This window comes from Pollicipes pollicipes, unplaced genomic scaffold, assembly GCF_011947565.3.
Source record: "Pollicipes pollicipes isolate AB1234 unplaced genomic scaffold, Ppol_2.1 Scaffold_7261;HRSCAF=8764_pilon_pilon_pilon, whole genome shotgun sequence".
Lineage (NCBI taxonomy): Eukaryota > Metazoa > Arthropoda > Thecostraca > Pollicipedomorpha > Pollicipedidae > Pollicipes > Pollicipes pollicipes.
Window position 1 is genome coordinate 12,785,948 of NW_023597054.1, and position 27,009 is coordinate 12,812,956.

The window sequence follows — 27,009 nt, forward strand, 5'->3', positions numbered from 1 at the left end:
TAAGTGGTTTAGAGGAGAGGGCACAGTTACTTGTGATCGATCCTTGAATGTGCCCCTGGTAGCACTAATGGTTCTTGATTTAGATTGACGATCAATAGGCATGTATGGACCGCTGGGAACGGGTGGGGTGAGGGTTGGGGGGGGGGGCAGCAGAGGCTGCTCCCTAAATGTTTATAAACATAATATAAACGCAAAACATGCACAAAAGGTGTGAAAAACATGAATGGAAATAGGTCTGTAGATTCAGAAATGCAACATAATCTTGCATTATTGCCCTGCACTGTACTTATGTGCAAAATCAAAATACTGACAACGGTCTTCTGACGCGAAGTAGATTTTACTGTCCTCATTATCTGTCAAATTTATTTGCATGATTTTAGTCATTATTACTAGCTACTTCAGGCTGCACCACACCTCAATGCACAAGGTTGCACATCACACATGATTGCCGAAGGATGAGCCACTGATGCGGTCTCGTTGTCGATGCGGGGATACAGTTCCCCATTCAGTTTGGGAGTTGGCTCTGTCCCTTCCCCTCACACTTGGGCTTCAGCCCCCACCCCACTCGACTTGGGCCCGAGCCTCCCAGCTTTGCGAACAATGTCATCTAAATATTGGAAGAAACTTAGGGGCAGGCAGCCTCATTTTCTGCTGCCCAGCCCCCCCCCCCCCCCACCCCCACACTCATTTTGCGGAACTACGCACTCTGGCTACGGGACTGGGCGACACACGTTCATATATATTCTTTCAGAGACAACATCGAGATGCACTGTCACAGCTAACCATTTCAAACAACAAACAACGCTTGGAGCCGTGCAAGCTACTGATGTGGTTCAGGTTCATATCTGCATGTACGGAACGGCGCTCTGATCCGGCCAGAGGCTTTTCAGTACCACAGGCTGTTTTCAATGATTTGCAACGCATATTCGATACAATATCGCTGGTCGTCGCTTGTGGCGCGCTCGCCCTTGCTTTATTCAATCTTCGGATGTCCGGTGTTCTTCGTGCAAGATATGTTTATCGTTGCGGATGGACGGCGCCTGAGATGATCAGTTTTGCTGCACAGCAACATGCGTGAAGGCGCTGCACCGACAGTTATGGCTGATAAATTAAACTCAAATTGATGGTGATGATTTCGATTATTCATGCATGGATAATACATATGCCTCAGACTGGCTGAGCTCTTAACTTTGGTTAGTCGCCCCCGTGTTCATCGCCAGCATCATCATCATCATCACTGTCGCTGTCATCATCATCATCATCATGATCTCCATTGCCTTGTGAGTTCGAATCCCCAATTTCATTTCGGCCTGGGGTGCCCGCAGGCCTATGTCCCCCTCTGCCACCAGAGCCTAACGCTCCAGATCCGAACAATCCGCCTGGCCCTGCGAATCCACCCAAAGCACCCGACCCTCCAGGTCCGACCGATCCGCCGGGTCCGACCGATCCGCCGGGTCCGACCGATCCACCAGGTCCACCGGGGCCGCGGGATCCGGCCTGGCCTGGCCTGGCGGCAGGCCGCCGCGCCGGGCCGCCGTGGGCGTGGGGCCGCTTTCTGGCCGGCTCACAGACCAGTTCCACCGGGCAGGGCGCGCGCACGCACGTCAGCGGCTCCTCCACACACTTCTCGCCGGGCCCGCAGATCTTGTTTGAGCAGGTCTTCTCTAGTACGAAGCGGCAGACCGGGGTGGGCAGCAGCTCACAGAACTCCGTCGGAGCTATGCATATTCCACACGGATCTGGGAATAGTGCGACAACATTGCAGCCTGGCAACTGACAATTTGATCGCATGAGGCTGGCCTAAGGCCGCCAGTGGCCGCCATTTATAACGTTACGAAGTAAGTCCGCGTCAATGTTCCAAATCCTTCCTTAATACCTAGTAATAAGTTCACGATTATTTTCGTTAAGCATTTTTGATTAGCAACTTTACTGCTCAACCACATCTTTTCTCCGTATCAATGAGACTCAACATCTTCACGTACGGCTGCGACGTGCAATCTCTTGGCGTGCGACATCACGGCATTGATGCAGGCCACCAGTCTGTACTTTGCTGCACAGTCACCAGCTCGCACAGGTGTACTAATGTTGGTTGAGCTGTAAGATGCTAAGCTCATTTGCGAGGAAAATCACATGCAAAATATGTGATTTTCAAACATAGGTCTTGCCTTCTGCACTCTAATGAATTTAGGAAACACCACTCCTCCTAACACTACTTAAACACTAAACCACCAAATCACACTGAAGGCAAAGCCAGAGTCCCGAAGGGAAGCTTGAGAGCGGGGCTCATCCGCACCGAAGCTACTCACTGTCTTTGACGCATTTCGGCTTGGGGTGGCAGGGCCGCGAAAGGCACACATCCTGCTGTAGGATACACTCGAGGCCGACCGGGCAGGTGGTGTCCGAGCACGTGGGCGGTGGGTGGCGCACGCACACCGAGATGTGTCCCAGGCGGACACACTCGTTCGGAGGTAGGCACTGCTGGTCGGCGCAGAAGGTGCGGGACCCTCCTGGCGAGAAGGCGCAGGTGACTCAGACACGCGGGACGCTGTGGCGGACGCAGCGGAGGCGACGGTGGCGCAGTCGCCGAAGACAGTGGATGCATAGGTCAGAGATGGAGCCGACCAGGGACGTCCTCAGAGGGAGGTATTTGCCACACAGAGTGGTTTATGCAGTTGGAACATTTGTGGATTCGAGTAGCGTTACGTTGGAGTCTATAATGAAGCACAAAACACTACGGTAAATTCGCGTAGATTTGGGCTGCATTGATATGCAAGTGAACATGATGAGTACATCAGAAATGACAGGTAAGGTTATCAACGCGCGCTCCAAAGACATGCCCGGCACAGCTTGGTTCAAGTTAAATTACGACATATAAAGACAGCCTGTTCCCGCATGAGTAGGAATATACCGATATACATGCAGCACCGATCTCTGCAGTTGCTATGCCCATTGGTATGACGATGATGACTGCTGGTGCTGGTGGAATGACTATGATCATCTTTGCTGTGCATGACCATTTCTACGGCGGAAATGGCTTTGCGCGCGCGTTCTCACACCACAACGAGGATCATGTTCTCCTCGCACACCGCCGCTCTACCGCACATGTCGCGCGTCCACGCGCTGAGTATCACACTCAACACCACCTGATGTCCGCGCCAGCAGCTTACGTGTGGAAAGAGCACTCGCAGTCGCCCCGCATAGAAGCACGCATACAGATGGCAGCCAGACCATGGCTGCGCGACTGGAGTGGCGTCGCCTGCTCCTGCCTTTATAGGCGCTGGTCCCGCGCCGGCAGCGCCGGCCTGCCGCCCAAAGGTGTATGGCGTGCAACATTTCCTCGATATCGTCATCAAACAATGGAATGCTCTCCAAGCCCCAACGGCGAGCCCCCCCCCCCCCCTCCCTTCCTCCCCCAATGCTGGTGGCATGCTTTCCTTGTTGGAAAGGGCGAAGCATGCAGTCCGTGGAATCAGCCTTGGCGACATGTCCTTACAGCGATGACTGGCGCGCACGAGCATGATACTGGTGAAACCGATAGGAAACTGTTGGACGTGATTTGGGACGTTCCAACTGACGGAGCATGCGTCACAGTACTGGGCTGTGCTTAGAAGTGGCAAGGCTGGGTTGTGCTTAGAAATGGCAAGGAAGTGGCAAGGAGTACTGTAGCCTCATGGGTCGCTCCAAATAAAACAGCAATTATCCGGAAGCAACACGTTTTGTGCAACCGTACTCTGCGTACTATTCCATTGAATGATCAATATGTTTCTTGTCCTTTCGCTTCGAAGGATACAATTAGCGGCACGAAGTCTTCATGCGCTGATCATAATGTTTCCATCCATTTTAGGTTCTTCAGGTTGCTACGCACCCTTTGGGGCATACATGCGACACCTAATATCAGCTTCCATAGCCGTTGTCAAGTGGTTCAGGCACCCCACCCCAGACGTGGGTGACAGGTACCCGGGCTAGAGTCCCAGAGGTGGCTGGTTGTTTGACCTGACATATGTCAGGTGGATGCAGGTGGATGGCTCTCCACTGCTGCATAGCATGGCCGCATCAAAGCATTGGCTGACACGTAAAAGCTTCCCCGCACAGTCGCATGCAAATTGTCTGTCGACCTGGATGAACCGTCAGTCTCCAACAGTTGTCTCTACAAGCTGTCCGAGCGGAAGTAAAATATGGCCAATATTTTCTCGGAAAGGCTACTTAAACCATGGATCAACACAAGAAACACTAAGAGACAATTATGGAAGACGTTCACGCCTTGTGAGTACTAACAACACTCTTCTTTAAGCGTTCATGCAGTCTGCATGTTGACAGCGATGAAGGACGCGGAATCGGGACATCTAAACAAGCACGTTAAAGGTGTTTTGCAGCACTCGCTGTGCACGGTGCTGCACTCTTTTACTTCTGACCGATACGCACACCTGGTGAACTCTTGTTGCCCGAACAAGGACTGCTCACGAAGGGCCTCCCGCAAGCTCATGGTCTTCTGATTACTGCCGTGGGCCCCGGTAGCTGCTGGCACATACTCCGACGTATCGACATTCCGTCGATTTTCTCCAGATGAGTCGTTAATTTTAAACGGCCAAGAACCACGTGATCGACGCATGACAAGATAGCGCGGATAGTAATTCCGTTCTTTTCACAGATTTTGTAGCCTCATAGCTGTGAGATGAGAACACGACGAAAATTATTGCTACTTGATGTATTCGAAGTATTAGTGTTATATGAACATCATTAAACCAATTGTTCATGCAAACGAATATCACACATAAAACGACTATGCAACTTAGATTTGATTGTTTCGGCCAGGCTTTCCTTGAGACGCCCAATCCCCTGTTGGCGTTTCATGGGATGTCTAAAATAACATACAAGTATAACCATCAAGTAAATAGCGTAATAGTGTGCTTGCAGAGCATTTGCGTGACTTTGTGGTCGTCTATAAGCATTTCCTAGGCACCGATGATGTGGACTATGTGCAAGTCACCTTGTCGTCTCTGATTGCGTGTAGTCATCTGTCACTTCCCAGAGACGCTGATAAAAGTCATTTAATTAGGTAATCCGAGGAAACTTTTGGGGGAGAATGAATGTGTGAACATGATCAAACTCGCGACAGATTTCAGATTTCACTACAATGCCAGCGCCAGTAGAGTTTTATAAACCGTGTGATGTACCTGGATGATCGATTCCTGGATTAGCTATTGGCCCCCATCACATACACAAATGTTCCTCTTGGGCGCAACAGAATCCTACTCCTGGTCATAAAAGGGCCCATGCTAATCCGTGGAGGGTTTCCCGCCCTGCTGTATCATAACTCTATGCACTATGAAGAACACCACCTACCTTGCAATGATCTTCAACTATCCAAGACGTCCACAGTACAGGATCTTTTCGGCCTTCTCAGTTGTGTCTTGCTTATGACGGGACATCTTGCCTTATCTTGGCTCTCCATCACACACGGTCCTTACGCTATCACCTCGCTCACGACATGCATTGCGGAAAATGTGTGGAGCTTGTTGATTATAGAACATGTTTCTCCTCGGAAATATCAGCTTCCCCTTTGGAAATTAATGGGACGCCTCGTTAGCCTGGAAAAAAAAACTCTCTCCCTTGTAGCACAGCCTGAACTGATTCGCCTGATCTGCACACTCAAGTCGCCTCCTGTACTAGGGTGAAGTCCCCTCTCGGCTATGGTGTGGTCGTACTGCCGTACCTTGGGCCTCATCTAAGACACTTACATTGTTGAGGCCTCTTGTTATTGATAGTAGCGGCCTCCTGCAGCGCTGGCTGTTCTCGGCCATGTCATATATATCCATTGTCGGGGTCTCCTCCCCACTTCAGCCATATGTTATCGGTCGCAAGTTAAAAGTCACGATCGAGTCTCTTCTTGCATTATTGCTGCCGGCCTTGTACACTAGAAATATCATGGTTTTCCGAGTACCCACGTAGAATTTCGGATTAGGCAAACATGTGTGTCCGCTTACGCTGTATGACAGCATAGTGGACGGCCGCTCACATTACCCACCCTGTGGCGTCTTTGCGGCTGAACAATGAATTCGCTTTTAAATAAATCAATCATCGCACGAATTCGGATCATGACCTATCTCAGCTGCAGACTAGTGACATCCACAGGATTCAGGTGATGGATGTTTAGAACAATAGCTGCGCAGGGTGACTAACATACCGCACACAACATAAAATATATACATTACATTACATTATATACATTATACATTACATAGCATACAACATACCGCACACGGGTAAGGATCATAATCGTTCTCCCTTTGCACACCAGGGACAATGAGATTAGCAGTTATGCACCATACGCAAAATACACGATGGTCTTGCTAGCCTGAGACCTATGCGTCATCACTGTCACGCGCTTGTTTCATGTCCTTGCTAAGCTCAGGCCCACGCGTCATCCTACCGCGCGTTTGTTTGATGCTTCTGCTTTCCTAAGGCCCGCGCGCCATTCTACCATGTGTTTGCTTTGTGCCTCTGCTTGCCTAAGGCCCACGCGTCATGCTGCCACGCGTTTGTTCAAAATTGCAATGCATTTACGCCAGCCGCAGACAATGGCATTCTGTGTGGAGCAGCCCGGCTGTGTTTCACCTCGGTTCACAGCGTCCGAGCAAACCCGTGACTGGCGAGTGTGATGCGGCCAGACAGCCTGACTAAGCGAATTTTGAGATTCTTTTGTGATTGTGTGTCGGTGACACGCACCTGGTGCGGTGGCCGGCTTGAGCTAAGTGCAACTTCTCCTTTGCCTTTCACTGTCGAGCAGGCTGAGCCTCGCAGGTGGCGAGGCGCCACCAAGGCCAGACCCGCGCATGTTTTTCAGGTAAACCCGCCCTGCACTATGCTCCTGCCGAATGCGGGCCAAAAAGTACCCCAAACATGCGGGGATGATGACGATAGTGATGGACAAATATCATAGGGATGCCTTTTTACTTTGCCTCTTGTTCGATAGGGAAGTATTGCCTCTGGAGATGGGACAGCGCTCCAATCGTTCCATCAGGCTCGAGCGACAGTTTGGCAGCCAGTGCGGCCGTCAATCAGTGCGCTACGAGCTGGGTAACGACGCGTGCCAGGCATGAAATCAAAATCAGCGTTTAAAAAAATAGAAGTTTCCTGCCGACCAGCCTTGTGAAACTGATGACGTCGGCACGGAATCCAGCGAGTCTATTATGAAACTGCTACTGGATGGCAGCTTTGATAGAAATACAAAATGAACGGCATTCTAGCGCCGAATCATCAGTTTAATGCTGCGCAATGCGCGTACGATTGCAATACTTCATTGGGACAAACTGTGGCCCAAGTTAAGTTTTCCCGTATCCCAAGGTTACTATTGGTTTCCGCACCCATCATGCGATTAAGGAAAATATGTGTGTATCCATCAAGGAAGTGGTGCTGATGTTGACCTACTTGTGTAATTGTACAAGTGTGAGGTAAAACCGGTAAAAGGAAAGCTCCGTTAAAATATTCCGGTAACCTCGGCCCCAGTTTTCTCGTCATATCCTGAACATCTCTGACTTGACAAACTATGTGTCTTTATGGCTTGAAGCTTGTGATCAGATGCGATGAAATACTGATCTAGGAGACTGCAGGAATGTAATGCACCGGGAGACGCGCCCCAGCCCTGTTACACGAGGGAAGATGAGCGGCCCTGTACTGACGTCGCTGCGGCATAGTCACGGAACAGAATATGTTATCAAACTGACCGAGCCTGAAACGATCGCTGTGGACTGGGGCATATGATAGCAGCGTGCTTTTGAAGATCACCCTGGTCAACGACATATTGTTTTCTAGGTGTTGATATTTATTGATGGTGCTTATAAGATATTTATAGTTTTTTTATAGGTGTTAGAGGTATCTGGGTGTTTATATGTGCATGTGTTTTATTTTGATGGACTGCATGGCTGCTTCCATTGCTTCCGGAAACTGCGTTAGTAACAAACACAGGTCTGTCAGGATGGTAGAAGACCAATGATTGCAGCACTGTTCTGGAAATTGCTTCATCACACGAATAACGCTTCAAATCGTGCGATGATGTCACTATGTGCCCTCTCCAGAATCAGCTGACGCAATTTCAGCAACAAAGTAGACGTCGCTACGAAGTAGTTACGCCATAATTTGGTTGCGACGATTTTAGTTGATGATGTGGCTACGTCTATACAGCTTCAACAGACTGAAGTATAACTTCATACATGATTACGTATTGAAGTGTTCGTCATGAATTTGTCCACAGAAAGACAGGGATATGATAGTGCGGCTCGTGTTGTGTTGAAACGTTCCGAAACCAAATACACCATCTTTCCGTGTTCATCAATAGTTTGTGCGCAGTCCTCAGAAATTTGACAGAAACTCACCACACAGCGAGCATATGAACAGCCTTTTAATGACCCTCGCGTTAATAAGGGGCCAATGCAAACCCCCTTCCCCTAAGATCTTCTGAAGATGCGCATTCGGCAATCGTGCAATCACGCCCAAGATTTCGGTAGCCTGTGAGATATCCAGTGACCGGTTTGACACTAAAGTCTTGTCCCACAGATCTGAGATAAATTTAAGGACAGCAATGTAACAGCAAGAAGAGAGGAAGTAGGGAGCAAGCCGCTCCCATCTCAAAGAGAAGGTAGGTCATCGGGCCTCCGCAGTGGAAACCCGAGACTGTTTGCGATGAGGGAGAACAGCAGCGGATGTTGACCATCGCCAGCGAAATGAAACAGAACGACGCATCTTCGAAGTCTGCCCAAGCCTGGATGCAGCTTGTCCATGCCGACGTCCGCTCATCCTCGCAGAGCGAGACGTAGGAGATATTCCCGACGCGTTCCTGCGAATTCGAGCGAAGGCCCAGGTTAGTGCATATCGTGCACGTATGCGAGAAGTATAACCATGACCAACGAAACCTTGCTATTTTGGTAGATAGGTCGGAGCTGGTGCCGTAAAGGGTTAGCATAAAATATTCATTTTTAAGCAGATGGGAGTGGTGCTCCAGCACTCAAGAATTCAACATTCAATAGCGTTATTTACGTGGAGCATTATGGGTCGCAAATTTTGTGTAGCCGTTAGCCTGCGGTGAGTTGGTTTGCTGGACCGGCGAGCTGTATTCATCAAGACACCATGATATTAATATGTGCCCTTAAACAACGACATAGGATTGAAAGCGTCAGGACAGTTTTACAGCGTAGTACAAGTAGGTAATTTTTCTCCGGAATCGAAAATTGTCTGGGCCTCCGAATGTATTTAGTTCCGTGGTCAAGTATTGAAATTCATGGCATCTGGGTTCAGCTGGGGTTGACACTAAGGATTATTGGTCCTCTCCTCTTTTGTATATATATATATATATATATATATATATATATATATAATGATGCATAAATTATTACTGTCTCTGCATTTGCGAGCTTTATTATGAGTCGTTGGAGTTTCCGGGCTTTTTACTTAGCATTATCGTTTTATATATATGATAGTGCGTGCAAAATCGCTCATATGCTCGTCAATATCTACATTCTTACGTTTTGAGGGTCTATCTCATCGTCGGAAATGTCTAAATGGCACAATAAATAAGTTGAGAGATTTTTAATAATGAAAACTGTACATTACTATCGGAAAAACATATTGTAGTAAACAAAAGGCAAGTGAAGCATGGCCAATTGAAGCAACACAAAATCCCATTATCACTAAGATAGGTACAAAGTACACCCATAATGGAAACACTACAAAGACACAACACATTGCCACAATCACATCTGCAGTTTGTACCACCCAGCACCCAATAACTCAAGGGTTGCGCAAGAATTTGTTTGTTTAGGGCTGGAGAGAATTCGTTAATGAATATGCCCCCCCCCCCCAAATTCGAGGGGATCTTCTGTCATTGCTCGTCTGAAAAATATCAGTGTTTTCCACGGGTGTCGAATTGTATTCTTCTGGTTGGGCCACTGCCCTCCCCCCATGTCTGATTTGCCCCCCCCCCCCCCAAAGGTGTGTTTGGCTCCTCAACATTCTGGGGCCAAAGTCCAAGAAGGGCTTTGCAAATAGGAAATCACAATCATATGAATGTTCAAGAAGGCTTCTACCGATTGTTTCACAGGTAAAAGGAAGAAAAAAATGGAGACTGCAATGTCACGTTCAGTTGGGTGCAGCTGACTCAGCCAGTCACACTGTAAAAGCTCCCCGTTCGTACCGTGCTTACTTGAGCATCTTCTGGTTTTTACCTGCAAGATGTGCGCTTTTGATTATACGATGAATATGCGTTGTTGACTCTGACATAGTTTTGTGCTATTGTCAGAGTGTTTTCGCATTATTCTGTCATGTTTAATGATCCACAGACTGCAGGAAGTTGCGCTATTTTGCCACGATACGATGCGATGTATCATAGGAGATTAAAAACAAACCGGTCAAATGTTAGCACCAAAAAACGTCAACATATTTATAGTCGGCAACGTTCGAAAGAACCATTGAAATGCACCGGTGCCTTGCACTGGTCCTTGGGAATCTCTGTCAATGAAAGTAGATATGATCATTCGCGATGGGAATCCACAATGAGACAACGGAGGGCCGTGTGCCAGTCAGGGATTCCATTTCAGTACGAAGAGCTCTCCATATGATTTCAGCCAGGGGTCCGTTATGCTGAACTGGAGTCTGGTAACATTGGACATCCGCGTCGATAAGAGATCTGTTTTGCGTCAATAAAGACCCCTGCGTCGATCCAGGTCTAAATTTCCGGGTCAGGGGGCCTTCGGCGTCAGGCAGTTGACCGATGTCCATGATTGTATGGACAATTCATTGATTACACATATAGCCTGTAACGCCAGAAAGGCAGCGGGTAGGCATCCCGGTCTGAGATGGAACGACCCTTCACCCGCTGACCAGGAGATATAACGCGCCCCTAGTGTTCTACCCACTGGGCCCTCACTCTGAAGAAAGGCAAGGGGTTTCCTAAGTGCTATATACGACAAATCAAAATGGGGTAAAAAGGGGAAAATGCCAACACAAACGAGAAGGCTCATCCAGGGATGTTACTTTATATGTTGTCGAAGTGCCTGAGCCCCCCCCCCCCCCCCCGGCTGATTTTAAGGGAATGTTCCAGATTTGAAGATATTAATGCAAGCATGAGATATCATAAAATCAACCCACTTATGATTAGTGATATACTTAAGCGTCGAAACGACTGCTCTACAAGACAAAAGTTTCTGAATTTGGTATATACACTTCCCAATAAGGCATTGTTTGATTGCGGCATGAAACGTTTGTATGACAGTGAGGTACTGCAAGACAAGCCGTGCGAGATTGACACCCTAGTACGCACAGGTAGTACTTCAACTCGCTGAAAGGCTGCAATGGTGGTGCTGGAAGTATTTGTTGAGACAAATGTTGTTGTGCTCTTGTTTTTGCTGTTTCTCGTGGTGTTCTTGCAGATTTTTCCGCCAGTTTAACAATTCAATTTATATTCACATATTTGGTTATGGTGCAATCCTTAGCTTATCGACTACCAGCCTTTTTTCCGTACTAACTTGGCAACCATGTACAACTTTAAAGACCATGTAGCACAAAACACGATATGCACAATTTGCTCTACTTTAAATGAAATCCTATAGACATCCACTTGAGTTGAAAGTAGTACTCACGGACGGGGGATTTGAATGGCTTGAAATGTGTGCTTGGCCTCGCACGCCACGTCTATGAGGTGGCAAAATTTGGATGACGCTGCGACGATGCCTTAGGCGTACCTAAACGGCGTAAAGATAGCCGGAGAAAACAGCATGCGTATCTTTGAGAGCGTGTACCGCGGAAGTTAAGGGGCTTTAAATCTTAGGATGGCTGGGGTTGTAAACTGCACCAAATGACGTTCCAAATTGATTTCTCAACCAAAAAATTAGAGCTTTTTTGCGGAAAATTACGTCTGTTGCATAGGCTTTTGCCATTTGAGACTCAACGTTTACGAATGAGCGTCCAAGGAATGTCATTTTTGAACAGTGTCAAACATGGGCATCGACGCTTTCACGGTTTCACGGTGGCTGCGAAAAAAGAACTGCCATGAGCGTCACAGTCGAAACAGGCTGTTCAACACGAAATTTTTCGATGAGTTGGCCAAGACCCCCTCGGCCTACGGTCCCTCGGCTCGTAATGATGTATGGACAGACATGAATTGGTGACAGGCAAAGCCAGTGGCGGTTAGCACCAGGTGCCCGTGCCGGCCGCGGATGACCGTGCGGTGCTCCTGAAAAACCGCTACTGCTCGAAGAGCAGAAATGCTAGAAACACCTGTTTTGTGACACAACACGCGCAATGCCCCATGAGATACTGAAAATGTATGTGCAATTACACATGACATGCTGAGGATATCCTCAGAAAACCTAAGGAGAAGGCGTACCGCTACCCCTCACCACGCCCTCCCCCCAACCCCACCCCTGCTCCCTCCTATCGGGCCGAGGGCTAGACTCAGGGACGCATTCAAGATTTACTTAGGAAGGAGGGAGGCGGAGGGAGGGAGGCGAGCCCAGTGACTAAGCATCAAACGGATTTTTACTTCTTGTCGCGACCAGTTTACTGATCCATCCATGAAAAACAAAACACAACATCGTACCCAAGGCAAGGGGGTTCTCAAGTGGCGCTTGGCTGCGCCTCTTCAAATTGATTGCAACATAGTCTGATCCGGCCAGCCTAGATCCATGTGAGCTATGTAGCGGCTTAAAAACAAGCATTGCAGCTTTATTTCAGTCGCGTATTTTCTAGCAGGACAATCATAATATACGTTATTTAAGTTAGAGGATGCACCGCCTTTGGAACTGATTGATACGAGGCCTGAACTGTAATTGTTGAAATAGGAGCCTAACACCGTATTAATCCCAAACTCTGTGTTAGTGATGGCACAGTCCATTGGTCAGGGATGGACTTTATTCCACTTCGCAACTGATGCCAAAGGAGTGATTTTCGGGACCGAACTGTACAGGATGTGCAGGTGCATGATTTAAGACCTTCGAAGATGCAATTTTTCCATTGAATGCAGCATCATTGTTTTATAACTGTTGTCGAAACAAGGTAGGTACGTGTATCTCAAGCGGCATCGGATAGTGTATGATGGACGGTAATGAGTCAGGAGGGCCAGTAGGGCTATGCGCCATATTACCAATATCATCCATTCATTTCAAATACCGCAATCAAAGACAAACACCTGAATCTGGAGCTGTCTGCTATCATGTTTTCGCTGTATTCTACCGATCGGTTTGTCTTGGGCTGATGAGGCATTGCATACACAAAATGCGCTATATTCCAGGTGAAAACATCATTGCTTCATACATTGAAACTACTCAAGGGACAACTGTTAGCATGCTTGTCATGAAATGGAAGAACAGAGGGGGTTAATCAATCATCTTAGCCATTGTATTGTGTCTGTGCTGAGATATATGTAATGCAATTAATTGTGTTTTGAACGTAATGCATTACTTTCTTACAGTAATTACCTCCGTTGTCTCAAATAGATATTTTCGGTGCTCATCACAATGCTGCCCTTTTTAAGACCTAAGCCGCTCTAGTTTCTGAGGTACATGTCTGCAGAAATGGGAAAAGGTATTTTGGGGAGAGTATTTTAAAGTCAACCTAGCATTCATGGCGTCATAATAGCTTCATTTAAATCCCGTAATTGCATCACCCATGCGGTGATCAAGACTAAGAAGAACATAATTGTTGGGGCGTTCATGTCTGGCGCTCGTGAGCGCGCGGCCGTCAATTGGCTTTCAATCAATGCTGTGTAAGGTACGATGACGTAATAAAACCATGACGCAATGGGGAGAACATTTACTACACAGAGAATTGTGCTGTCTAGAGCAGTTTTGCTACCTAAAAGTATGCCAATGGTTTTAAGTGAGCTTGCTTCATCATATCTAATGCTGGATAAATTGTGTTCAAATGTGAAACACTCCGCTTAACCATGCCCTGCTGTGCCTGCAGTCTCCACAGAATATAACTGGTAAAAAGCTGGGAGTGATAGGTTTTGAGCTGCTTGTACCACATGCCATTATTTCTTGGTAGCAGATATACTGTCAATCAACGAGAGTGAAAGCATCTATTCGTGTATTTCAACAAGCATATAGAGCCAGAGCTGCGCCAAAATGGTTGTTGGGAAACCCAGTGCTAAGTTGGGGATTTCTTAGGTCATTATTTACATGCACCACCGTAAATCAATGTTTCAACCCACTCATCACTGAGAACTGCCCACGCCCCCGTGTTAGCTTAAGCATGAGCAATTGCAACAATTCAGAGCAGTGAGAGAAGAGGATGTTTTCTCACGGGATATGAGCAAAGTAAGCTTCCCTAAAAAAAGATTTTCCACCATGCGCATTTATTGCATCCTGGTATGCACAATGACCGTTATCACGTTAACTTTCCTTTCTGACTCTTTCGCCGCGTGACCCTTGCACAGGTATCAGGTGCGATCACCTCTTGAGCAGGGCTGTAGTTTCCTATTCAGTGTGGGAGCCACAGCTCTCCTTCCCCGCCCCCGCACACACTTAAAAAATGGTCCAGATCATGGGGGACAACCAATTTGTCGGTGTATTTTGGCTGTACGTGTCGCAATTTTGTGGTGTTAAGCTCTCCTCTCCCAACTCTTTTTGCGAAACAACTCCCCTGCTCGCACAGCTCCGCTTTCTTTATCTTCATGTCATACAATGTGTGTTTCAACTAACTGCAAAGTGAAATTTGGATTGGTCGTGTATCACCACAAATGCAAGCAAGGAATACCGTAAACATTGGAACACAAAGCATACATTTCGGCAGCCTGCAAACCTACAAAAGTGGTGGCTTTGCTTGAACCATGTGGCTGCAGATGACAAAAATATGGTAAGGTGTGTGCGGCCTTGGTGTTTAGAGGATCAGGGATGCAGGAGTGATAAGGTAACTTGGATGGAGCGGCGCAAGTGCACCAGGAGGCAAGAACATTGTTTGTACTAATTATGGTGTAAAAGGGGTATGTTTAAATGCAACTATCAGCTGAATAACCCGCTGAAAGGCCTTATATGAGAAATGGTGTGGCATTTACAATGTTCGATAAGTGCACTGAAAAGATAGATAGGTGATGCTGGTGTGACTTTGCTTTTCAGCACGGATGAAACCGATCACTCCATCCCTCTAACACGCGCCCGGGTGGCCGGCTAGATACCCTTCGCTCGGGTGGGGGTCAATTTGACCCTCATAAGATCTCGGGAACTAAAGGAGCTAGAGACACTAAATTTATAGAGTGTCTTGACCCGTACGTAAACTGACTTAGGTGAAAGTTTGAGCTTCCCAGGTCATGTCCTTCAGGTCAAATAACGTCAAACAAGGTCAAATTCCAGGCTGGCCTCTAAAGTGCCCCCAGAACCTAGGCAACTGTTTCTGGGCAAAAGGTCACATGCCCCTTTGAGGTCAGTGACCTTGTTTGACCTTTTGATCTTTTGACCAAAATCATACAAGATTGCTCTGAGTTTTCCATTTGAATAAGCGACAAAGATTACGCTAGGCAGTATGTTCCTAAAACAAAATGTTGACCCGAGTCATCTTAGGTCAATGACCTGCTCTGACCTCTAAAAAGTTAATGGAAGACGTATAATGCGGTTCCTGCTGTCAAACTATTCGAAATGAGCACCACAAACTATCCCATACAGCAAGCCCTAGAGTAATAAATCAGTTTGTTTTTGGCCTTGGCCTGACCTTCATACCTGACCTTAGGTCAACGTGATTTGCTCATTCAATATTTTTGGTACCTAAGAAAGCATCTCAGAGATGTAGGGCTCCGTCAAACTCTCCGTTATTGCATCAGATTGGACGATTCCCTAGGAAGTGCCTTCGTTGAAACTATGGCCTGACTTTGACCTATCATATGCCAGTGAATTTACAAGGCACGTATAAATTTGTATGTCAAACGATCTGCTATTCAGTTGTCTACAGCTGCGAAAAATTTGGCGCGGCTGCGCCGCGCCGTTTGGAAACCATTCTGGAAAAATCTTCAGAGGGGTCAATTTTACCCCCGCCCCCACCCCACCCGAGCGCGTGTTAAACGAGAGGTGCGATGAGGTGTGTCCAAATACGAAGTACAACTCACGATATTCACTTCAAAATCATGCTGTGAATGCTTTGTGTTGAACATCTCGGGTGAGCCGTGATGCATGGAGCGTAGACAACTCATTTATGGACCAGCCAAATTGCTTCGTTTCTCGATATATATTATGAAATGGGACATTAGCGTGCTTTGGTGAATCCCGTCCCGGCGACTCAGTTGGTTAGCTCGCCTGCCTTCCGATCCACCCACGCGTGACGGTGTGTGATGGAGTCGCCACAACAGCTCGCTGTCTGCCTTCAACAGGTATGACTCGCGGCCGACGGCAGCGGACGCGCTAAAGGTCAGTTGACGTTAGAGGGCAGGACGGACCGTGCCGAGTGATGTGGTAGGCTAAACTTCTGCTACCAAATTCTGTCGTCGACCTGCAGTTGCGCGAGCGGGTGTGAAGTGTCAGTGCTCACACCACAAGCACTTCTTAACGTGAGCGCTGATCTCAGAAGCCATCCATTCAAAGTTTCGGATTCATTCATTTAAGAAATGCTGCTTATTTTCTGGATATTTCGTGAAATAATCAGATGACTATTTTTTTCATGACCATCCTGTATTGAAGCAGCAGAACTACTCCTTTGGGTTTTAGAACGCCTGAAGCGGAACACCCCAATATAAACTGTAATTGTTCACCAGTAACGAGAGCATATGGCATGACAACTCCTTTAGGATTATTACACCTATTAAGCACGGCGTCATTTGAGCATAACAAAAATACACGAGGCTCACAATTATCCTGATGTTGATAAAGAACTGTGGCAATGCTCCAACTAAGCAAGAAACCGAACAAAACCTTCTACTCCATGACCTCCATTACGCTTAAAAGCTGGTTTCCGTCGTGATCAGCACCGGCTTAGTGTTATTGCAACCAAGTTTTCAAATACTTATCTGGAAACGTACGTATTATGCATGTTAGGTGATCACCTTACCATTGCATAGTTATTTGCATTTTGTACCAGATGTCTCTGATGTAAACAGCTTTTTAGTGAAACAAAATGAAACGTTTCAAAACCACACGCAAAATCGATTCTGACCATCGCATCGTAAATTATGAACCGATAAGATGGAAGGCTAAGGTGTCTTAGAAGGCCAAGATGATCCGCAAAAATAATATTAATGCTGTGACCCCAGCATACGTACCCAAGCGAGACCTTACACGTGTTTTATCTATGCGCGATCGTGTTTCGGGTAGCCATCATCTCATTTGATGCCAGTAGACATACAGAATCATTTACACACACTCTGGGATCGGGGGACACGGGGCTCTGAAGCAGTTAAAGACTTGCTCCTTGCATTTCTTTCCGGGCGGGCAGATCTTGTTGGCGCATGTTATGGTTACGACAAGACGGCAGATCGGCGATGGCAGCAGCTGGCAGAACTCCTGCGGAGCAAAGCAGGTTCCGCAGGGATCTGAGAACAGAACAAAACATTTACGGACGTCGGGATGAAGGTGGTGTGCACAGCAATTCAGCGTTCTTAGCAGGGCAGGACAATGCGGTGCGCTCAGTGGAGATCAACAGGCACATTGCGTTGGAATGCATTGAGTTCGCGCAGTTGGGCTCGTCAGCGCAAACACAATAAATAGCGAATGGTAACAATTTAATGAATAGTAAATAACAAATGGTAACAAATAGGTGAATGGTAACAACATAATTTTACTTGCATTTTACATGCCAATCAGTAGGCACTCGCTTAAGTGAAACCATTGACCACGTTTCAGTTCAAAATCCAGGCTCATGTCAAAAAGTTTCGTCATATGCGTTGCGAAAAAAATCATGATAGTACTGGTTTACTGTGAATGAACTATTCATCATTGTCTGCTTGGTGAGATAATTGAATGTACTCACTTCTATTGACGCAAGTAGGTTTCGGGTCGCAGGGTGAGGAGTCACAAAACGCCTGTTGCAGAATACACTCTTGTCCGGCCGGGCAGCTGGTGTCAGCGCAAGTGGGGGCCGGCACGCGCACACAGACTGACACGTCTCTCTCTTCACGGCACTGGAGCGGCTCAGGACACGGCTGTGTGCCGCAGAGCGCCGTGGGTGTGGACCCGTCTGCAAAAATACAGCCTGACTAGGGAAGTCGGACAGGGTCCTCGTGGGTGTAGTTTACGGCCCCTCCCGACCGTTCAGGAGCAAAACCAAGAGCCAAATGTCAGCGCGTTCCAAATATGCACAATCACGCTGCAAATTTATGCCGTGTGAAAGCTACCATCATTGACGCGCGTTTGAATTTGCCTGGCCGATAACCAGGCACCGCCGGTACATCTCGATCAGTGACCAGACGAGAGATGGGCGATATGACGCGGCAGCCATTTCAAAGTTGACAAATGAGGCAAAATGTAAGTGCTTGCATGCCGTTGCAGTTGTCTTTCCACCACCCCACCACACCCACCCCCTTCCCCCGCTTGGTAAAACACAGCATCTGTGCGGAAAGAAATGCGAAGCAAACTTACCCACGGCGCCGACCAGAACCACGGCGAGGGCTACCAGCGTCAGCATAGCTGCACCAATGGCTGCTCGTCGTCACACTCTGCTTACTGTGGCTGTGCCGAAATGTCAGGCATTCCTGATGAGTCATTAAAAGGTCAACTGTGGGCGGGAGCACCAGAAATACTCGCGGGAAGGGCGGCAAACAGCGCAGAAAGTGGCGTGATTGGAACACATTCGCGAAAAACTGGCTTGTGGACCTCCAGTGACGCATTTATTTCATATCATACCAACTGCCAAAGGTGTTCATTCCTACTTACGCTTATGGCAACACTCTCACTCATATGTCAATGAAGTGGAACTGAGGGGTGTTATTTCAACAGAATTTCTGGTGAGCAACGCTGCGCAGAAAACGGCCACCCGGCGGCGCGTCGTGCGGGGCCGTTGTTGGAGCTGGCCGCCGCTCTACCGAAAACACCTCCTATACTGCTGCCCGGTAACTGACGCGCCAAACATGGGAGCTCTGACAAAGAAGGAGATTGTTAGTTTCGGGAAACCAAAAAACTGTAGCAGACCAGAAAACGTAGCAAGCTATGGCTGGGGCTCAATGATATGCAGCCACCAGGCCGCATAGACGCATTTCTTTCTAGACTAAATCGTGCTACTTCCCGTGCATGAAGTTAAGCACCACGGAATAAATACAAAGCAGAGCATCTCCGTACTCTTATCAGTTGTGAATTATTATGCTGGCCGTTGTTCTTCTAAGAACTATAATTGAAATGTCCAATACTTGAATTATTATATGTTTTGGCGTCAAGAGATTCCTCACCCAAACGATCAAAATATCTACTCGGCGCTAAAATCATTCCACGCTGTGGCGTGAAGAGATCCTCCGCCCAGCAGTGCAAATGGAATTGAATAACACTTGTGGTCGTCAGCCAACGGGTAAGGTGCATGCGTTAGCCTAGATAGATGCAACTGAGTATGGCGAAAAAGGTTCGTTACATCGCTTCTGTTTTTTTTTATTTTTCATGCGCTATCATATGTCAAAATATATTTTAGCACCGCGGTTAATAAAGCCAATGATAATCAGTTATTAGGCGCAGGTGTCTGTTATGAGTGGTACACTAATCAACCGCATTCAGATCTTCCAATACTCTGCTAGAGCAATAGAAGCACCGTTATAATTCCAAAGATCCAACGAACAGGATCTCCTAAAAATGTATGTAAGTGTCGCAGCTGCCCGAGTGGCAACGGTTTTCTTTGTCATTTTTCTTTTTTGCCCCCTGACAGACATGTAACGAGTGGGCAAGCCAAAAGCGGCTGAGACACCTGACTTGAAAAAAAACAGAATGGAACTGTATAATCTGACTATGCCAAGCTCATGTCCTTCTCGCTTGTCAAACCCGCAAATTCCTGTCACATTCCTTGTCACATGTCACCCTTCTTGTTGATATCGAAACGAGACGTGGTCAGATCCAGCGACCGTATGGCAAGTCAGACAGATGAGATGTAGGTCAGAAACCAAATACATGCGTAACAGGAATGGTGACGCTAGTGTGGGTCGGCCAAGTAATAATCGGTTCGCCATCCATTGTCTGCAAATCTACACAGTCCCCAAGCACATGTTGAGCAATGGTAAGCTTATTTTCACTGTGGGTCATGGTACTTGATTCTATACTGATGAATTCCGGTAATTACATTTTTGTATTCATGTACCTTTTTATCAACTAGTTGCTTCGAGAATGGCTATTAGAAAAACGCCAGCTGATAAGAGTTCATCCCGTGGAGTTTGTGGTCTTGGTTTGGCTCGGTGTTTGTGATCTTGGTTTGGCTCGGCGTTTGTGGTCTTGGTTTGGCTCGGTGTTTGTGGTCTTGGTTTGGCTCGATGTTATCGAATTTATACTATCTTAGTTAAAACGCATGCAAGCAAATTGATGGCGGAACAGACCAAATTAAGCGGAGTCAGATACCGCCGTTATTTTATGTGCATCGTCATTGCGACTTAACAGCGCACTCAGCTACTAAGGCTATATAGTCAAACTCGCATACCTGTGGTCTCCATGTTCCATTCTGCAAAGTGTGGCAGATGTTTGTAAGATCTCATTGTAGCAGGGTGGTATCAAACAACTGAAAGTTGGAGGGTGTTTTGAAATGGTGAATGTACCTTGTTTTCATTCATTGGTATCAACTTTAAATAAACACCAGGGGCGCAGTTTTCTATTGTTGGGTCACCTTAGCCCTCCCAGTACTAAGACAAAAAAGTGGAAATAAGTTTGACCAGTTTCCCTCTGCTCAGCGTTTCAAATAATTTTCGAAAGTTGGGGCCCTAAGTAACACCTTGCTGAACCCTAAAAATCAAGCCCGACAGCGGTCTCAGATGCAGCAGAACATAAATACGACTTTTTCGAAACTCATTATATTTAATGGTCAGGCTCTCACTACAGTAGCCGCGCCCATAAAACAACATTTTTAAAATCCGAACTTTAAAACCGGAGGACTGCAGCACAAGCTCAACACACCACGCACCACACAATGCACAGCGCACTTTCACAGGCCGCAGATCTCTTCTCTGACGGGCCGCTAAAAGACGATACGCAGATGTCTGATCGCGGGCAGCTCCCAGTCCCCGCGAACATCAACCACGCGATGTCCAGACTCCGGTGATGGTGCATTAAAGCCCCGGAGGCGCCTCTAATCGCAGACCAGGTCCACGGGGCACGGAGGCCTGAAGCAGGCGACGGCCTCCTCCCTGCACTTCTGTCCGTGTGGGCAGATCTTGTTTGCGCAGGTCGGCTCGACAACACGGCGGCAGAACGGAACCGGCAGCAGCTCGCAGAACTCGTCCGGGGCGATGCAGATTCCGCAGGGATCTGAGAGGCCGGAGCACAAGTTTGAGTCCCGGAGTAGCCGTGGCAACAAACCGAGGTAGCCCTAGCTATCCTGAGGTACATCTAATTCAGTGTTTTCAGAACAGACCACTCGAAGCGCTAAACTAAACCACTAAAGCGCTAAAATAAACTAAAAAATTAAAGCAACACCTAACCAACCGGACCGAATAAACTGGAGTAACACTTAACCAACCGGACCGAATAAATTGACTCACGTCCTTTGAAGGAGACTTTGGGTACCAGACTATACGTATGCCTCTCGTTGCCAAATAACGAACCGAAAGACGTTCCCCCGGAATTTGCCCCAGAAATTAATCCAGATTCCTGAGAAGTCTTGAGTCCATGGGTTTTCGCACTTCTCAAAAACAATAGCGTCTATGATAATGTTGACAAAATCCACTTCTAGGCCTCCTAGCACCTTGAGAGCGATATCCTGGAGTCCAGCAAGTGTACTTCGAGAGCGTCTCGTGGCCACCCTGGAAGTTGTATGCAGTTCTTTTATAGATTCTGCAATCGTAGAGAGCGGATTTCGCCACCGATGGCGGCGGCATCTGCACTCGCTGCGGGTACAACCCTTGTGACGTTCTAAAAGCACAATGTACGCCGCTCCGACGTCAGTGACGGCCATAGAGTGTGTGAAAGAGGGAGGGGAGAGCTTACGGGTTTCATAACCATAAAGCCCAACGTGGATGGGCAGTGGATGGGAGACCAGCAGAGCAACATCTGAGGATTGAAAAACATGTCACTACAGATCGCGACTGAAATGAACTAAATGCTTCTATTTCGGCATGCTCACTATCTGTGCTAGATGCACAAAGAAAGTAGCTCACGCATGTTAACTGTACATTCTGCTGCAAGGCTATAGAAACAAGGGTTTGAAGCCAACAGTAAATCTATAGACACGATTTACTACTAAAACGGTATGGATTGTAGATGCAGCCGTGAGAAATGATTAAAACAGTGGTCCAGTTGCATTTTCACAATAGCTCTTTGCGATCGATTCCACTGGTATATCACTCAGTGCCAATGAAATATATTGAAAATAGTAATTGCAAAAAGGCAAATGAAAATACAACGGAAGCGTTGCTTAGAGCGACGATTGGCGACGCTGCCATTGGCGACTAAATGATGGGACAGAATAGCCAAGGTGACACCTTGCGTGGACTACAGATCACGAGGGCATGGCGTACAGGTTTGGTCATGGACATGACTCGGCCCGTCGAGCCGTGTGAATGAGCGAGGGCCTTGCGATGTCGCAGCTCATTATTTATCACGTTTCTGAACAGATTACATGTATGCACATGCAACAATGTAGCGAGGTCTCACGATGCCGTAATGGCAAAGGTTTGAAACGTAAACGGGGAAGCGTATACACGAAATACGCAACGGCGTTTAGATGACGAGGCAGGTATGTATGTGTACAGCTTCCTCACAGCAACCGACGACCGAAGGCGAGCGGCGTAGGCTCGCACGGCACAGAGACTTAACGAAGCCGATGTCTCTGCCAATGACAAACAAATGGCGGCGACCAGGGTCGCTGATGACGACGCAGAGAGGTCACAGCGACAGGCTGCCAATGCCCAGCAAATGGCGGCGGCCAGGGTCGCTGGTGTGTCTTACCGAACCATACAGCGTCAGCCGGGACCATTTCCAAGTACCCCCGTACAGAGATCTAAGAAAGACATTACATGCAGGCACTGCGGGGCGCCGAGTAGAACCGCCAAAACGCCCATGAGCGTAGCATCCAGTGCCCATATCATTCCAAATGCGTCCAAATACGTGCCCATTGGCAGAGTTCATAGCACCAAAGGTTGAACGTCTAAGATCATGACATCCAATAGTCGTGACATCCAGCAATTACAACGTTCAGTTGATTGCTTTCCATTAGCACTGTTCTACGGCCTTCGGACGTCATGAACGCTTGATGTTGAACTTTGGATGTCGTGATTTTGATTTTGTGAGCTTGGGTATTGTGATTCTCTCTTGTCTAGGAGTATTGGACGATTTCTTGGATTTTTAGATTTTGGATGATAAACAGGCACAACGACGCTGTTCTCATCGAGCAACAAAGCAAGTGGGTATTTATTCATCCCATCAACTGCTCTTGAGCAAAGTACTGACTTACGCAACCAGAAAACAAAATACGTCAAACGGGTCGAGAGCGGTGACGCTCAATTGGGAAACAAGTTAACATAATCAGTGCGCGGAAAGTCGTGCAGTTCACACCTAGCTCCCGTTAGCGGTCAAGAGCCAGTCGTCCTCTGTGACAGTCAGCGCGAGACATACGAGACGATAAATTTGCCTTACGTTTGGAGCATCGTCACACCCAAACTTATCACATTAGGCCAAACATTTGTGTGTTAGCGTGCACTGTGAGCGGATTTACTCACTCGACCTGACGCAGTAGGGTCGCGGGTTACAGGGCAGGGAGTCGCATAGCGCCTGCTGTAGAACACACTCGAATCCGGACGGGCAGCTGGTGGCAGCGCAGGTGGGCGGTGGCACGCGCGCACAGACGTACACGTCGCCGTGCTGCTGGCACTTCAGCGGCCACGGACACGGCTGGTTACCGCACGCCTCTGTGTAACTGCCTGCAAAACACCACACTGAAGGCAGCGCCCCGCGGATGCATGGCTCTGTCGTTCCTGCAGACTTCATGGGAATCTACACACAAGGCAGCTGAAATGAGGCTTTGGAGCTTGGTCTAGAACAAGATAGGCAGGTGTAGCGTGTGACTTGTACCCCCCCCCCCCCCCCGTCCGTCCGTCAGCTAGGTAGCTGCACCGGCGTACGGGGGTGCAAATAAGCAGCGCTGCGAAATTGTGGCGATACGAAATGATGACACCTCTATCCACAGCGAAATGCACGATCAAAATGACGCAAGGTGCAGGTCAGTTGCGTGTGTTGCTGTGTTAGAATGTAGGCAAATAATAATAAAAGCAAATCCGGGAAGGCAGACACTCTGAGCGATCACACCTTGGTTCGAGGAGCTCGCGACATCGATCAGAACGACGGCAAAAATTATTTGCGTCAACATGGCTGGACTATTGGCTTTTCGTTTCGGAGCTTGTCCGTTTTGTCGCACCGGCCGACCGGAAATCTGATGGGTAGACAGCGGAAGGTCAATGCATGCACGGAAAACAGAGGCCAGATCGCGGTTGGTCAATCAGTCGTTCAAGGCTGCTATCTGACAAACAGGCGCTCCCCTCTGCACTAGCGCTTGGGGATTTAGCTCAAGATTACACGTGGTGCGGAATTGGGCCGGCTATTGGTTTACGATTCGTTAAGAATGGATGGTGCAGAACTGCGACGATTTATCAGGCTAATGCTCGCCATAATACTGTTTCGCGATGATATTGTCAGCTGTTATCCCATATTGAAGTGCACCTGGCTGTGGTTTAAAATATTAAATCTTCCCAGCCTTACGGCTGCTGTTCTGGGAACGTAATTTCTGCAACTTAGCTCCAATCCCGAAAAACTCCAAGAGAAAACCTAAAGGTGAGTTGTGCCTGTCGGCATAACCAATACAGTGATCTAAAGACACGCCGAACCCATAGCACCGTCCCTGATGTGTAAAGCAGTAAGCATGGCAAGCGTGCAAGGTCTGATGAGCAGCACGGAGACATACTCATCGTTGTTACCAGGGGGCAACAGGCAAGCGCATGCGTACCCTGGGCACAACACAGGGGTGTACGTATTAGATGCGCGGAAAGAGGCGCGAGAGCAAATTTTAAAAAATAAAGAAAATTAGTTCATTGAAATGTATCGAAGCATCGCAAATGCACGACTCAAATGCACCAATGTACGCAGATGCACGACTCGGACGCGCCGATGTACGCAGATGTACGTCTTACTCAGAAACAGCACAGAGAGCTTATTCTCGGTATGAGATATGCGTCCTAGGCCGCACTCATTTGAAACAAGGAAACGGCATGTGAAACGCACAGACTTAGCGGGCTGAACGGGAACCCGATCGTATCCAAGGAACTTAGCGGGCTGAACGGGAACCCGATCGTATCCAAGGAACTTAGCGGGCTGAACGGGGACCCGATCGTATCCAAGGAACTTAGCGGGCTGAACGGGAACCAGATCGTATCCAAGGAACTTAGCGGGCTGAACGGGGACCCGATCGTATCCAAGGAACTTAGCGGGCTGAACGGGGACTGGCTCGTATCCAAGGAACTTAGCGGGCTGAACGGGAACCCGATCGTATCCAAGGAACTTAGCGGGCTGAACGGGAACCCGATCGTATCCAAGGAACTTAGCGGGCTGAACGGGAACCCGATCGTATCCAAGGAACTTAGCGGGCTGAGCGGGAACCCGATCGTATCCAAGGAACTTAGCGGGCTGAGCGGGAACCCGATCGTATCCAAGGAACTTACCGGGCTGAACGGGAACCCGATCGTATCCAAGGAACAGTGCAGATGCGCAACATGTGCATTACGCATATTTAGATAGCAGCGTTGAATCAGACTCAGTTTCAGCGAACAGCATAGGAAACTCAGCTGTGGAGCAGAAGCTTGCAAAACATCAGCATCATAGGCACAAACGCGCAAAACACCTTCAAACACCATTAAACACTATCATCGCCATCATCACCATACACCATCCAACGCAAAAACACCACCACACAAACACCATCACACAAACACGACACAAACATAATCGCACAAACATCATTGCTTAAATATCACCACAAAAATATCACCACACACATATCATCACACGACAAACATCATCACACAACATACGCCATCACACAGACGCACCATCACACAAACACACCACCACACAATAAGTCATGAAGACCAATACAGATGTCGCTCACCCTCACGCGTGAGCTGTTGGACCGTGACTGGGTGCAGTCAGACGGCACTCCTGGCCTCGGTTGCCCCGCCCGCCGCACCTGTCCCGGGTCAGGTGGTGTCGATCCGGCCCTCTGGGCACGCCCGAGGTCCGGCCGCGCCGCGGACTCTCGCCTCATGCCGCCGCCGTGCGCTGCTGGTCCGCGCGTGCTGAACCCAACTGCCGAAGGAGGTCACCGGAGCTGCCGCCGGGCTGGTTTGCGTTCATGCCATCTTCACCTTGATAACGCGGGTTCGTATGCTTCAGCTGATTACCAGGGGAGCAGCAGTGAAACGCACGTGTAAATGCAAGTGTACAAACGCGCGTACTTTACACGCACGTATATACTGAACGGATGACTTGTTTGCTAGCTCGGGAAATTAATAAGTGAAGTTAAGTGGGACTCCTGCTGTGCGGTAGTGAGTTGTGACGTGTGTACCCATGGCGTATAGTCGCTAAAAGTTAGGCTTACAACGTCACCGATGGCCGCGTTTCTGAGGGTGGTGGCGATGAACATCGACAGCAACATGCTATTCCGCACCCGCTATCTCTTCATTCTTCATCATCGCCGATTCCTGACATCCTTAGGCATCTTACCTTTGTGGAAGGTGGCTGCGGAGATTCATCAACTCCCCACACGACGCCGCTTTGTCTCGGAATTACAGACAGCGTTAAACGGATGCGGCATGACCGGCACGTTGCAGCACTGACTGCCAGTGACGCCCGCCATCCGCGGAGCGCCCCGGGCGGGGGA

At 48.2% G+C, this 27,009-nt stretch overlaps 2 protein-coding genes and 1 long non-coding RNA gene across 4 annotated transcripts; all 3 read right to left on the reverse strand.

Annotated features, from left to right (window-relative positions):
* Positions 1 to 712: 712 nt before the first annotated feature.
* On the reverse strand, positions 713 to 3,231 carry LOC119113078 (putative cuticle collagen 79). Its single transcript, XM_037237402.1, has 3 exons — positions 3,168 to 3,231; positions 2,307 to 2,507; positions 713 to 1,739 (listed from the first exon to the last, which is right to left on the reverse strand). Exons 1-3 carry the CDS (start codon positions 3,229 to 3,231, stop codon positions 1,195 to 1,197), a joined length of 810 nt encoding a protein of 269 aa, XP_037093297.1. The 3' UTR covers positions 713 to 1,194.
* Positions 3,232 to 16,639: 13,408 nt separating this feature from the next.
* LOC119112661 (uncharacterized) lies at positions 16,640 to 19,319 on the reverse strand. Its single transcript, XR_005095761.1, has 4 exons — positions 19,242 to 19,319; positions 18,546 to 18,658; positions 17,938 to 18,144; positions 16,640 to 17,500 (listed from the first exon to the last, which is right to left on the reverse strand). It is a non-coding gene; the product is annotated as an uncharacterized LOC119112661 (long non-coding RNA).
* A 1,619-nt stretch (positions 19,320 to 20,938) lies between these two features.
* Positions 20,939 to 26,324, reverse strand: LOC119112660 (uncharacterized). 2 transcript variants are annotated; one of them, XM_037236895.1, is made up of 4 exons: positions 26,239 to 26,324; positions 24,387 to 24,510; positions 23,801 to 23,951; positions 20,939 to 21,392 (listed from the first exon to the last, which is right to left on the reverse strand). In XM_037236895.1, exons 2-4 carry the CDS (start codon positions 24,408 to 24,410, stop codon positions 21,214 to 21,216), a joined length of 354 nt encoding a protein of 117 aa, XP_037092790.1. In that variant the 5' UTR covers positions 24,411 to 24,510; positions 26,239 to 26,324; the 3' UTR covers positions 20,939 to 21,213. The 2 variants fall into 2 exon arrangements, with proteins under 2 accessions (XP_037092790.1, XP_037092789.1); XM_037236894.1 differs by having other exon boundaries at positions 23,801 to 24,001; positions 26,239 to 26,318.
* Between the last annotated feature and the right edge of the window lie 685 nt (positions 26,325 to 27,009).